The sequence below is a fragment of the Capricornis sumatraensis genome, chromosome 16 (genome assembly GCF_032405125.1).
Source record: "Capricornis sumatraensis isolate serow.1 chromosome 16, serow.2, whole genome shotgun sequence".
NCBI classification, from domain to species: domain Eukaryota; kingdom Metazoa; phylum Chordata; class Mammalia; order Artiodactyla; family Bovidae; genus Capricornis; species Capricornis sumatraensis.
In genome coordinates, this window is record NC_091084.1 from 20,046,463 (window position 1) to 20,061,759 (window position 15,297).

The 15,297-nt window shown below is 38.0% G+C and overlaps 1 protein-coding gene and 1 pseudogene across 1 annotated transcript in view; both read right to left on the reverse strand.

Annotated features, from left to right (window-relative positions):
• Nucleotides 1–4,198, reverse strand: part of C16H11orf65 (chromosome 16 C11orf65 homolog) — a 72,603-nt gene extending 68,405 nt beyond the window's left edge. The window contains exon 1 of the mRNA XM_068988516.1: nt 4,118–4,198. Coding sequence (XP_068844617.1) covers nt 4,118–4,198 — 81 coding nt within the window. The remainder of the gene's footprint in view (nt 1–4,117) is intronic.
• On the reverse strand, nt 1,909–2,967 carry LOC138092704 (large ribosomal subunit protein uL30-like; annotated as a pseudogene).
• Nucleotides 4,199–15,297: the final 11,099 nt, after the last annotated feature.

Below are 15,297 nucleotides of genomic sequence, written 5' to 3' on the forward strand. Positions count from 1 at the left end.
GGTCTGTGTCAATTTTTCTAGGGAGCTAGTATAAATAGTCTGTTCTTTTGTGTAAGTCTACTGTTTTCCCACTGTTCATACTCATGAATGAGAAGATTGCCTTGGAGATTTGTGAAGTGGGTGGAATAAGTTAATCACCAGACTTTCTCAAAGAAAGTAGTCAGGTAGTCAGTTATTAAGCCAGGCATCTCTCAAATACTAAAATTCAGAGGGTTTACTACAGAGTACCAAATTCATGCTAGAAGTAGCTTTACCAGATCATTCATGTAAAGTTTTTTAAGCCTTCAATTAAAATAAATTTAAAATTTTTTTAAAAAAAGAGATAAGCTTTCAGCATTTGTTTCTTTGACTATGCCTTGTGGCATGAGGCATCTTAGTTCCTCAACTAGGATCACACACACCCTCTGCATTGGGGAGTCTTAACCACTAGACTGCCAGGGAAGTCTCTTGTTTTGTTTTTTTAAATTTTATTTTATATTGGGGTGTAGTTGATTTACAATGTTGTGTTAGTTTCAGGTATAAAGCAAAGTGGTTCAGTTATACATATACATGTATCCATTCTTTGTCAGATTCTAATTTGGGTTTTAAGAAGAGGACTGATCACCAGGGAAACCAGAAAATCCCATCTTGAAGCCCAGAAGAGATAAGTGTTAGGCATTTCCCAGTCATAAATGGCATAGTGAAAAGTGAAAGTCTCTCAGTCGTGTATGACTCTTTTTAATCCCATGGGCCACACAGTCCATGGAATTCTCCAAGTCAGAATACTGGAGTGAGTAGCCTTTCCCTTCTCCAGGGGATCTTCCTAACCCAGGGATCAAACCCAGATCTCCCACATTGCAGGCAGATTCTTTACCAGCTGAGCCACCAGGGGAAGCCCAAGAATACTGGAGTGGGTAGCCTATCCCTTTTCCAGCAGATCTTCCTGACCCAGGAATTGAACCAGGGTCTCCTGCATTGCAGGCAAATTATTTACCGCCGAGCCACCAGGAAAGCATAAGACTACCACCATGATCTTAACAGGAAACACCCCATTTGGCTTGAAGGGAAAACAGCCACTTTGGTAACCTGTGGTCTTCCACAGCGCATGGAGCCAGAGGAAACTGGCAATGTCAGAGTTGGGGTAAGTGGCAAGTAAGAAACTGGCAAGGTCAGAGTCTGAGAGTGCAAGGCTTCTTCACATAAGATGCCTGGGTCCTTGAGAAGGATCTGCAAGTACCCTAAACTTCCAAGAGAGAACTGGAGTATATGCATGTTTTCCTAGGGAAAGGGTTCATCCCTTCTCATAGAGACAAGAGTAGGTTAAACTTCTGAGGTAGAGAACAGAACTAAGCCAGTTGCAGGCAAGAATGAGGAAGCCACCAGATACACCACCTAGAGCCAGCCATATCTGAGAGCTTGCCAAGCTGTCACTGAAGTTAGAACATGGACTCACAGCAGAGACAGTCAAGCATTGTTTTTCTGCACTTCTTTCTAAATGTACTTCAAGTTCTTTTGAAAACAAGGCCTTGGGCTTGGTCTACTGCTATCTTGTATTCATTCTTGGATATTAATTCACCAACATTAAACCCCAGGATAGAAGATGTGATAAGACAAGACTCCCTCCCCTACAGAGTCTTTTGCTGGTTTCAGTGGTGGACAGTGGTCATCACAGAAAACACACAGGAACTTTTCCCTGGAACTGAGGTGGGATGAATAGTGCCTGCTGTGAATATTATCATCTTTTCCCTTGACCCTTGACCTCCAGTTTCTGAAGATATAGCAGAAAATAATCTTCCTTGAAGATAAAGGGTAACAAATTCATAAAACAAAAACACAGTCTTCCAATGCCCTGCATTTTTCAGATATTCTGGGTTTAGTTCAGCTGCCAGATAAACTGATTGATGCATTCATCTCGATAGCCAGGTGAGCTCACTTGGTAGTGTGATAGGCCACTGAGAGCTGGAAAGGGCACTGGAACCCCGATATCACCTGAAAATCCTTTCCTGGGAAGACAGTTTCATGAATGAGCTCTTGCAAGCAAATGACAGCAAACTTCCCCAGGTGCTCCTCAATCACTGTGTCAGAGAGATGACTTTATTCTTGACTTTGGCTTGTCTGTGTTTCAGGATGAGCTCCTGAACAGGCTTCAGATCTGGAAATCCCTAGGTCACCTGGGCTTCCTTCGTGGCTCAGATGGTAAAGAGTCCACCTACAATGTGGTAGACCTGGGTTCGATCCCTGGGTTGGGAAGATACCCTGGAGGAGGGCATGGTAACCCACTCCAGTATTCTTGCCTGAAGAATCCCCATGGACAGAGGAGCCTGGTGGGCTACCATCCATGGGGTCACAAAGTTGGACACAACTGAGTGACTCAGCACACAGCACAGGTCACATAAGTTTCCACTACACAAAGTTTTTTCATGGTTTAAGGGGTTACTTTCATAAAGATACCACTGAAAATATTCTGCAGATGAAGTCTTGCAATGGTCCTCTGCACCAGTAAATTCACCCCATTAATCCTTTGGGTGCATACAACAAAGACCACGGAATGTTTATCTGGCACTTCCAAGCTGTGAGGTTTCACTTCTAGTCATTAGAACCACACTCTGTCATGCAGTTGATGCCAGGAATTATGTAGGAAACATTCTAGTTGCTTATACTTGAGCTCTTTTTCTTTCCTTTGCAAAAGCTCCTCCTTTGCCTGGGTGACTCTGAGGGCCTGATAAGCCTTCCTCTTTTTCAGGACATTTTCTGGAACCAAAGGGATCTTTCTTTCTTGGCTCTTGCTACACCATCTTCCCAACACTTCAGGCTGCTCAGGGTTTGTTTCTTCTTATGCCCAACAGTTAATATCCATCTACCAGCAGATAGTTGACTAATAAGAAATATCTACCCACCTGCAGCTTTTAGTCTTAAAGTGACATTGGAGACAATTGGAATAACTGTTACATGTACAGACTTCCAATTAGCCTCATTGTCGATAGCCATTTTCCTTTTAGCCCTTTAGAATGACTAAATCCTAGTGTTTCAATGACAAACAGGCTATCTCATTAGTGCCTCTTTAAGTATGTCTAGGTAAATCTTCTACATAGATATGTCCAATAAGATACTACCATTTTTTTTGGTTTTCCAGACATAAGATAAAATTCCTTATTTGCTCATGAACTCCCTTCTCTCTGTTATGGGTGAACTTTCACTATATTGTCACTTAATTTGGATTCTAGAGGGATAGAAAGTGAAAATGTGGGCTCAGTCTACCATTTTATTAAAACACACACACACACTTGTTTATATACAAAGCTTTTCTACTGAATCTCTTTAAATTCAAGGATGTATTTTAAAGAGCCTAGTGCAGTGTCAGGAATGTAATAAGTGTTCAAAGGTATGTGGCTGATTGGATTTGAATGTGGAGGAGAACAAATTACAAATTACAGAAAAGCTTAGGCCTAGATAACAAGCATGCTGTTAGACACCAACAAAGGAATAATAGATTTTAAAGAAAATTTTTTTTTAGTGTTGGAAATCAATTGTTATGCCCTAGTATAGGCAAATAATGGAAACTATTTTTCAAGACATCATTAACTGTTATGAAATTATTTTTGTGGGCTAGAAACAGACTTACCACTTTACACACAGAGTATTGATACTATTCTAGAGAGAAGAGAATTCATTTTACCTCTTGGCTCTCACCTAATCCAGTAAATCAACTTGGAATATTCCTTATTGGATAAGAAGACCACAGAGCATACTGTAACACAGCAAGAAACTACATTAATCCAGATATGCATTATGTTCTCAAGAGTAGGTACTCAATAAATATTTAATGAGTGAATGTATCCCTAACACTTGCTTGCAAACCTGATTCCAGAGTCAAGAAATAAAGTTTTCAGATGTGAAAATCAAATAAGTGACGAGTTCATCATAGTGGCCATTATCAAAGTACCTGACCTAGATCAGAAACTCAGTAAATATTTGTGAGGCTAATAAGATAACTACCGTTAACTTTTTTAGTCTACTTATCAAGCAAATGCTGGTGTACAACTCTTTAATATAGTAATACTTAAAGCCATTGAATTTTATAAACAGTTGAACTATATATCAATTATATCTCAATAAAGGTGCAAAAAAAGAAACTCACAAGGAAACTTTTCCAGGCCTTCTGAATGACTCTGGCAGCTCTGTCTTTCCTTTCAAATTCTGATTCTTGTTTCAAAGCCATGTGAAAGTCCTAAAATAAAATAAACAAAGGAGTATATTTTAAATTACTTTATATACTCCATCATGAAACTGTCACTAGAACTATATGAAAATCAACTAGAAAGTACCAAGGAAATACTGAAAATGATATTTGGCATCAAAATGACTAAAATAAACATTAAAATTGACACCTTTAACTGATAGCCTCTGTTCCAATTTGCTTTTTATTGAAGTATAGTTTATTTACAATATTATTTTTTTTCATTATTTTTAAAGATTATACTCCATGTAATGTTACAGAATAATGGCTATATTTCCCTGTGCTGTAAAATATATTCTTGTTGCTTTTCTACTTTATACATAGTAATTTGTATATCTTAACCCCCTACCCCTATTTTGTTCCTTCCCTTTTCCCACTCTTCACTGGTAACCATTAGATTGCTCTCTGTATCTGTAGATGTGTTTCAGTTTTGTTATATACATCATTTGTTTTAGTTTTTAGATTCAGCATATAAGTGATAATATAGAGTATTTGTCTTTGTCTGACTTTTTCACTAAGCATAATAATCTCTAAGTCCATTCACATTGCAAATGGCAGAATTTGTCCTTTTTTATAGCCAATATTCCACCATATAAATATATATACATACCACATCTTTATCCATTTATCTGTTGACGGACATGTAGGTTGATTCACTATCATGGCAATTATAAATAACACTTCTAAAAATAGTGGGGTGCATACATCTTTTTGAATTCTTATTTTCATTTTCTTTGAAAATGAAACTCAGCAGTGGAATTGTTAGATCATATAATAGTTCTATTTTTAGTTTTTTGAGGAACCTCCATACTGTTTTTCACATTAGCTGCACCAATTAACATTCCCACCAACAGTGTATGAGGGTTCCCTTTCTTCACATCCTCACAAACATTTGTTACTTGTAGACTTTTTGATGCTATCTGGCATCTGATCTCATCACTTCATGGGAAATAGATGGGGAAACAGTGGAAACAGTGTCAGACTTTAATTTTGGGGCTCCAAAATCACTGCAGATGGTGATTGCAGCCATGAAATTAAAAGATGCTTACTCCTCGGAAGGAAAGTTATGACCAACCTCGACAGCATATTAAAAAGCAGAAACATTCCTTTGCCAACAAAGGTCCATCTAGTCGAGGCTATGGTTTTTCTAGTGGTCATGTATGGATGTGAGAGTTGGACTGTGAAGAAAGCTGAGCACAGAAGAATTGATGCTTTTGAACTGTGGTGTTGGAGAAGACTCTTGAGAGTCCCTTGGACTGCAAGGAGAGCCAACCAGTCCACCTTAAAGACCAGTCCTGGGTGTTCATTGGAAGGACTGATGCTGAAGCTGAAACTCCAATACTTTGGCCACCTCATGCGAAGAGTTGACACATTGGAAAAGACCCTGATGCAGGGAGGGATTGGGGGCAGGAGGAGAAGGGGATGACAGAGGATGAGATGGCTGGATGGCATCACCGACTCGATGCATGTGAGTTTGAGTGAACTCTGGGAGTTGCTGATGGACAGGGAGGCCTGATGTGCTGTGATTCATGGGGTTGCAATGAGTCGGACAAGACTGAGTGACTGAACTGAACTGAACTGATCCTGACAGATGTGAGATAATATCTCATAGCTTTGATTTACATCTCTCTGATGATTACTAATGTTGATCATCTTTTCATGTGCCTGTTAGCCACCTGTCTGTCTTCTAAATGTCTATTCAGGTCTTCTGCCCATATTTTAAATTGGATTATTTGTTTTTAGATATTAAGTTGTATGAGTTATTTACCTATTTTGAATATTACTGCTATTGTTTATACCATTTGTAAATATTTTCTCCCATTCTGCAGGTTGTCTTTTAGTTTTGTTGATGGTTTGTTTGTTCTTTTTTGCTGTGCAAAAGCTTTTACGTTTAATTATGGCCTATTTGGGTTTGGGGTTTTTTTTTTTTTTTGCTTTTATTTCTTTCGCCTTAGAAGAATGATCCAAGAAAATATTGTTATAATTTTTATCTAAGCATGTTCTGCCTATCTTCTCTTCTAGGAAATTTATGATTTTAAGTTTTACATTTAGTTTTTAAACCATTTTGAGTTTTTGTATATGGTGTAAGGAAATGTCCTAATGTCATCGTTTTACATGTGACTGTTCAGTTTTTCCAAAATAACTTGTTGAAGAGACTGTCTTTTCTTCATTGTGTATTCTTGCCTCCTTTGTTGTAAATTAACTGATGATAGATGTGTGGGTTTAATTCTGGGCTCTCTATTCTTTCCCATTGATCCATATGTCTGTTTTTGTGCCGTTACCAAACTTACAAGGACTGTATGGTATTATCTGAGGTCTGGAGGTTATGCCTTCAGCTTTGTTCTTTTTTCTCAGGATTGTTTTCAGAATTCAGGATCTTTTGTGGTTCCATTTAAAATTTATTTTAACTTTTTATCTTGAAGTATAGTTGATTAATGATGTTGTGTTAGTTCTAGGTGTACAACAATGTGATTGAATTATACATATATCTATTCTTTTTCAAATATTTTTCCCATTTAGATTGTTATAAAATATTGAGCACAGTTCTTAGTGCTATACAATAGGTCCTTGTGGGTTACCTATTTAAAATATAGTAATGTGTACATGTCAGTAAACTCACTAATTATCCCTCCTCCACCATCCTTCCCCTCTGGTAACCATAAGTTCATTCTCTAAGTTTATGAATCTGTTTCTGTTTTGTGAATAAGTTCATTTGTATCATTTTTGTTTAGATTCCACATATAAGCAAAATCATCCAATATTAGTCTTTCTCTGTCTGACCTACTTCACTCAGTATGACCTACTTCACTCTAGGTCCATCCATGTTGCTTGCAAATGGCAGTATTTCATTCTTTTTAATGGCTGAGTAATAGTCCATTGTATATATGTACCACATCTTCTTTATCCATTCACCTGTTGAGGGAACATTTCTGTTGCTTTCATGTCTTTGATATTATAAAGAGTGCTGCTATAAACACTGGGGTGCATTAATCCTTTTGGTTATATGTTTTTATCTGGATGTATGCCCAGGAGTGGGATTGCAGGATTATGTTAGCTCTATTTTTAGTTTTTGAAGAAACTTCCATACTGTTCTCAAAAGTAGCTCATCAATTTACATTCCCACCAACAGTATAAGAGGGTTCCCTTCTATCCACACCCTCTCCCACATTTATTGTTTCTGGTTTTTTTTTTTTTTTTTAACGATAGCAGTTCTGACCGGTGTGAGGTGATATATCATTGTAGTTTTGATGTGCATTTCTCTAAGTAATGTTGAACATCTTTTCATGTGCTTCATGGCTATAGGTATGTATTCTTTGGAGAAATGTCTTCTTAGGTCTTCTGCCCATTTTTTGATTGGATTGTTTGTTTTTATGACATTAAGCTCCATGGATGATTTGTAAATTTTGAGACTAAGCCCTTGTTGGTCACATCATTAGCAAATATTTTTTCCCATTCTATAGGTTGCCTTTTTGTTTTGTTTATCATTTCCTTTGATGTACAACAGCTTCTGAGTTTAATTAGTCCTATTTATTTTTGGTTTTATTTCCATTACACTGGGAGACAGAAAAAATTTTGCTGCAATTTATGTCAGAGTGTTCTGTTTAGGTTTTCCTCTAAGACTTTTATAGTGTCTGGTCTATATTTAGGGTCTATATATTTATATATTTATTATATACATATATAAACATTATATTTATATAGATATATAACATATAAATATTTATATTATTTATATATTTAGTGTCTATATATAGTGTCTACATATATTTAGTATATTATAGGGTCTAGATTTTTTTTTAATTTTTATTTTTACTTTATTTTACTTTACAATACTGTATTGGTTTTGCCATACATTGACATGAATCCACCACAGGCTCAATCAGAACAATAAGCTTAGTCTCAATCAAAAATTGTAACCTCCTGTTTATTAGAAGGAAACCTCACACAATTATGGGATGGATTTATGTGGTTAACACCAGGTTATGGTCATTTAAGTAAAAAAGCTTCTCTATTATGTTAAAGATGATCAGCCTTGAGGCTTCTGATTCAGATGACAGAATAGAAGGACGTGCACTTATCTTCTCCTGTGAGAGCACCAAAACTGCAGCTAGCTGAAGAAAAACCATTGACAGGAGGATGCTGGATGCCACCAAAAAAAAGATACCCACATCTGAAGATAGAGAAGCCACAGTGAGACAGTAGGATGGGCACAATCACAATAAAATCAAATCCCATAGCCATCAGATGGGTGAATAATAACCCACAGACTGGAGAATAATAATACCAAATAAATTCTTGGACTATTGTGAAGGTTCTGAAGCCCACATCAGGCTTCCCTGCCTGGAGATCTGACAAAGGGACTGGGAATCCCCAGGGGATCAGGCCATGAGGGCCAGTGGGATTTGATTATAGGACTGCCAGAGGTCTGGAGGAAATAGAGACTCAAGCCTTGGAGGTCACAAACAAAATTTGGCATGCACCAAGACCCAGAAGAGAGGAGCAGTGACCCCACAGGAGACCGAACCAAAACTACCTTCTAGTGTTGGAGGGTCTCCTGTGAAGGCATGGTCTGCAGGGGCTCAGTGCAGGGACAGGGGCACTGGAAGGGCCTCCTTGGTGTAAACCCTCTTGGAGTTCACCATTAATCCCATCATAGAGCCCACAGACCCCAGGGCTGGATTGCCTCTGGCCAAACAACTATAAGAGAGGGAGTGCAACCCCACTCCTCAGCAGATAATTGGATTAAAGCTTTACTGACCAAGGCCCTGCCCACCAGAACAAGACCCAGTTTCTCCCATCACCAGTCCTTCCTGTCAAGAAGCTTACACAAGCATTTTGGCTTCATCCATCAGAGGGCAGACAGAACAAACAAGAAGCATAATCTTATAGCAGCTAAAACAAAAGTCACATTACAGAAAGTTAATCATGATGAAAAAGCAGACAGTTATATCCCAGATGAAGGAACAATGTAAAATCCCAGAAAAACAACTAAATGGAGATAGATAACCTTCCAGAAAAAGAATTCAGAATAATGATAGTGAACATGATCCACAATCTCAGGAAAAGAATGGAGGCAAAGACTGAGAAGATGCAAGAAATGTTTACCAAAGACATAGAAGAAATAAAGAACAAAAAAACAGAGATGAATAATACACTAGAAGGAAGCAACAGCAGAATAACTGAGACAGAAGAACGGATAAAATGACCTGGAGGACAGAATGGTGGAAATCAATGCCACAGAACAGAATATAGAAAAAAGAGTGAAAAGAAATGAAGACAGCCTAAGAGACCTCTGGGACAACATTAACATTCACATTATAAGGGTCCCAGAAGAAGAAAGAAAGGACCTGAGAAAACATTTGAAGAGATAATAGCTGAAAACTTCCTGAACATGGCAAAGGAAATAGTCAACCAAGTTCAGGAAGCACAGAGTCCCAGGAAGGATAAACCGAAGGAAGAACACACCAAGTCAGATAGTAATCAAACTGACAAAAATTAAAGACAAGAGATAAAATATTAAAAGCCACAAGGGAAAAATGACAACATACAAGGGAACTCCCATCAGGCTATCAGCTGATTTCTCAAAAGAAACTCTACAAGCCAGAAGGACATGGCATGATATATTTAAAGTGATGAAAGGGAAGAACCTACAACCAAGAATATGCTATCCAGCAAGACTGTCCTTCAGATTTGATGGAGAAATCAAAAGCTTTCCAGACAAGCAAAAGTTGAAGGAATTCAGCACCACCACACCAGCTTTACAACGAATGCTACAGGAACTTCTCTAGGCATGAAACAGAAGAGAAGGAAAAGACCTACATAAAATAAACCCAAAATAATTAAGAAAATATTGACAACTATCATAATATGAATTAATTCAATGTACCAACCAAAAGACATAGACTGGCTGGGCAGATGAAAACGTGCATATATGCACTTCCACTTACCACATCACTCTGCTTGCTCCCCTCAAACTGTATGCAATTATTTTATATTGTTAGGTTAATCATGTTTCCAATATGGCTTGCAATTGTAATTACCTTTTTTGTCTGGCTATTGATTGTGAAAACTGATAAACATCCCCCCATACTCTTGTGATTATGTAACTATTACTTACTTAATACCATTGTATCATGATTGGTCAATGGAAAAATAATGGAACTCTATATCACCAAATTAAGATCGAATAGAAAAAAGTGTAATCACTTCTTGAAATCCAGACGCATATCAGAATTATCTTGAAATTTTTTGAAAAATACAAATGCTCAGGTATTGCCTTTTTTCTCCAGAGCTCCAGATGTTTTTAATGAGCAGTCATAATTAGAAACAACTGGACTATAGGATCTTTTACTTTTATCTAGTTAGTTTCACTCTTTATATTTCATATTCAGTACTCCCATTTCATTTAGTTTATATTCTCCAACTTCTCCATCTCTTTTTTTTTTGATGATCTTTCTCAAGACTTTTTCAAGCACAGTAGAAAAGCTTTTGTATACATATGTATAATACACATATTTTAGAAAAATTATGAATTTTTTCCTAACTAAAAAATATATAACATTTTGATTCCACTTGTTTGACTTAGTATGAATAGAATGCTAGATTTCTAATTAAAATATATATGCAATAAGCAACAAAGATTTACTGTATAGCATAGTGAACTATAGTCAATATCTTATAATAACCTATGATGGAAAATAATTTCAAAAATAATATATGTGTATTTGTATAACTGAATCACCATGCTTTGCACCTGAAATATTGTAAGTCATCTATACTTCAATAATATATATATATTTTTTACAAAGATGATAAACTTTGTGACATCAGGAAATTAGGCTGGGTGCCTTATAAACAATACCTATATATTATTACCCTTAGAGACAGTGATTGGTATGCAACTAACTGGGTCAGATAACCAGAGGTTCACTGGGCTGCACTTAATGGAACTCAGTGAATTTGTGGTACTAATTTATGATCTTGGCTTCCACCAGGATGGATAGGAAGATGCATCCTGGGATTCCCATGGACTCAAGGTCATGTGTTAACAATTTAGAGATGACCCGAGTCAATCTATCATCTGTATGAGTCTGATGGGCCAAGAGATCTGTCTTCCACTAGAAAGACCATTTAGCAGCTATTTTTGGGCCTTCAAAAGGACTGGGGAATGTAATGTGCCATATCAAAGCCTTAAGATTCACTCCAAGGGCTTTAAATGATAGTAACCAGGCTATTAGCCTATTGAATTCTGAGGTGTCTATGACGAGAAAAGTGGTGCTACAAAACCACATTGCCCTTTAGATACTTACAGCATCTCACAGAGAGGACCTGTGCCATCATTGAGACTGAATGCTGTGTTTTCATACCTGATGATTATAATGCTTCACTATATAATTAGTGAACCATATGAAAAACCAGATTTCTGCCTTAAGTGACCAACTCCCTAATCTTGATAACCTCTTCAAAAACTGGTTTGGTGTGGGAAGTTCTTGGCTTAAATATTTACTTATAACTCTATTAATGCTATTAGCTATATTGTTTATAATTTGCTTATTTTATAAGATTATCATTTCTTATATTACCAAATATGACTGAGCCTCTGACAAAAATAATGATGACTAGGTGACTTGAAGCAGTTGGTCAAACACATAATTTTGTATCCAATCAATGATTTTAATAGTGTACTCTAGATATGGGAAGATGCAGTAAGAGGGAATTTTTTCCTGGACCATAATAGATTAGAAGATAGGTGGTCCAAAGATCTTTAATTATTGTTAATAAGACCTAATCCAATAAAAGCACATGAGTGCCTATTAGTAAAGTCTTCACCAGACCTAGGAATGAGCACCTTGGGCAGAAATGGTTATGAAATGCCTCCCAAAGCATGGTCAAATTTATGACCATGATGGGTCCCTGTCAACTTTATAAATTTGAAGTGGCAAATTGGCACTTGCCATCTACAAGAATTAAATCATGTGCTGCTGCAGCTACTGACCTTCAACACCCCCCTGTAGGGAGTTCAGGGTCAAGAACGAAATGAAACACTCTGCTCTGGAAATAACTGGCAGAATAGGCATTCAGATAGTTAGATATTTTCAGGAGTTGATTTTATGAGCCCAATTTTTACATCTCATATCTAGAAAAACACTAAATTCCTTCCTGGTGACTTCTACTCCTCGTGACTAGCAGAAGTCTTCAGCAAAAATAAGTGCTTAACTACATGAATTCCCCCTTCATTAAAATCATATATATACTGACCTCCTACCTCTTTGGAGTAGTTTCTCAGAGATATCTGGAATGCTGTCTCCTGGGCTATAGCCTAGTCCTCATTTTGTCCCAAATAAAACTTAACTTGCAACTCTCAAGTTGGGCTTTTTAGTCAGCACTATTTTGGCATAAAGCATTATTTTAAACTTATGGGAACTGAGAAATGGCAGATGTAGGACAAGCTCTCTATTCTCCCTGCTGCTGCCGCTGCTGCTGCTGCTGTTGCTAAGTCACTTCAGTCGTGTCCGACTCTGCAACCCCATAGATGGCAGCCCACCAGGCTCCTCCGTCCCTGGGATTCTCCAGGCAAGAACACTGGAGTGGGTTGCCATTTCTATTCTCCCTATATGTACCTAAAAGGAGGACATGTATTTCCCTGTGTGAAGGTGCTCCCCATCTTCTTTCCCATATCATTATCACTCGAGGAAAATAACCATTATCCCTGGAGCTAAAATAATCATTATCACTGGCACTGAGATGCATCTGTATAAACAAATCTTACTTAAGTAACCCTTAACCTCCATGAGCTTTCCCATGTACTAACCTTACAATATATAAGGTAATTTACCACCTATAGAAGCCCAAATCTCTTTGGCTTTGTTTTGTCACAAGTTTATTACCTTTTGTTAAAATAGTATACAAGCTCCCAGGGCTAAGCACCTCTTTGGGTTTCACTTATTTTCCTTTACATGTATGTAAAATTAAAATAATAACATCAAGTAAAATTTGTATCACTTTCTCCTGTTCATCTGCTTTTTGTCAGTTTAATTTGCAGGCTCCAAGCACCAAAACCTAAGAGAGTACAGAAAAAAATTTTTCCTCTCTTAGACTATATTTTACTACTATTTATTTCCTTGTGGTTATTATTTTTATTTCACAGTTCCTCAACAGTGACCCAGAGATGCTCTGGGCTGGGCTTTTAGTTGTGAGGATTGTTCTGTGCGTGTAGGCTGTTTAGCAGAATCCCTGCCTTCTACTCACCAGATGGAGTAGCACAGGTATGACAACTGAAAATATCTCCAGACATTGCCAAAGTTCCCCTGGGAAGCAAAATCATCCAAGGTGGAGACCTACAGGTCTCTGCAGATTATCTATTAGCACCTCCATGGTGGAAACTATATTATGGTGCACTGTAGCACGTATCTTTCCAATTCCTGAGGCATGTTGGTAGCTCGAAACTGACCAGTGTGGGAGTATTCACATTATAGGCGATGACAAACACTACAAATTAGGGCTTGATTTATTGGCTTTTTTGTTGGTTGTCTAGAGTAAAGCTAATTCATTTGAAAATGTTAATACAGACTAATTCCATATGTCACCATTACACTAAGAATACCACAAAACTGATGAAATATCTTACAGTATTTATAATTATTATCTGATTCAGAAATCAGTTGCATTATTGAGGAATAATAAAGTTACATTTCAAGAACAAACAGTGCTCAACTGGGGAGGGTCAAGTAAATTGAGAATAGAATTAGATTTGGTCAAATAAAGTTGCTTATTGGAATAGCAAGTAAGAAAGCTTGCGATGTGTTAAGGAAGTGGGAAAGTTGAGAAAGTGAATATTCAAACTATTTTTTAGTGCTGAAAAGGAACAGAGATAGGCGTTTTTGGCTGGAAGGTAGGAAAGGCTGGATTCAAGAGATTTTTTTAATATATGGGAGATACTAAGACACATTAAGATGTTGTTTTGTATGAAAGCTAAAGTTTTTTGTAGGTTTAAAGGGACAAGGTCCAGAGAAGAAAAGGAGGTAGGGGCAATTGCTGGCCTCAGATAAAAAACAATATATACGTTTATTATGAAGTGCCAAACAAATTAATCAGTGTGAAAATACCTCAGAAATTCTTACGTACTAACAAGTACAATCAGGCCACTGTTCAGGTCAAGATGGTTTTACTATATCCATGTTACACTTGCAAATTCAAAGATAAGATTTTTATCTAACCCCAATCACAAATTTCTATTATAGGAGATCATGGTTCCGTTGATCTATTTAGGCTCAAGAAAAAAACCTTACAAAGTAAATCTCTGAAGTCTAAGTTCTATTTACTCATTTAAAAGTTTGAAAACAGTATTCAAATTAACTTGCTGAGATCAGAACCTATACTTCCCGTTTTGTTTTCCTACTGTTTGACTGAATAAACAAATGCGCTCCGAGATCTTTATCAGTTTTGTAATTTCGCTCTTCCTTTTTTCCTGTGGCCCTTGATACAAAGAGCAGAAGGGGTAAGACAACTGATGGCCTCGTCGTTAAAAACGATTTAAAGACGGAAAACCATTTCACGGATCGAACAGGAAAAAATTTTAGGAAACGTGAGGTAGGTTAACAAGTACTTCCCGCCAGGCCTGAAGGTGGACGAGACAGTATCTCTGCACGAGGCGGGGGGGGGAGAGCACGAGGAATAGGCAGTGAGCTCTTGTCAACCACAGCGACCAGAGTTCACCACGGGCGGGGAGAAGGAACGCAGGGCAAGGGTTTAATCCTGGGCAAGATCGTACGCGAAAGGCTGGACGCCCAGTGGGTCTCAGGGAAAGGAAACGTCATTAAGGGGGCTGGATGGGGCGCGAACCTCAAAGACATGGGGCGTTCAGCACACTGAACGAGAGGAGCCTCAGACCCAGTCGTCACACACGCAAGCCGAAGGGAAGCAGTATCCGCTGAGGCGGACGGGACACCCTTTTCCCTTCACCTGCCTATCGCCGCCAGGTGGGGCTCCGCGGGTGCCTTCCCTAACGCCGCAGACGGAAATGACGTAGTTCCGCTTTGTTCCGCGGGGCCTGGCACTGTTAACCCCGCCTCCCAACCCCG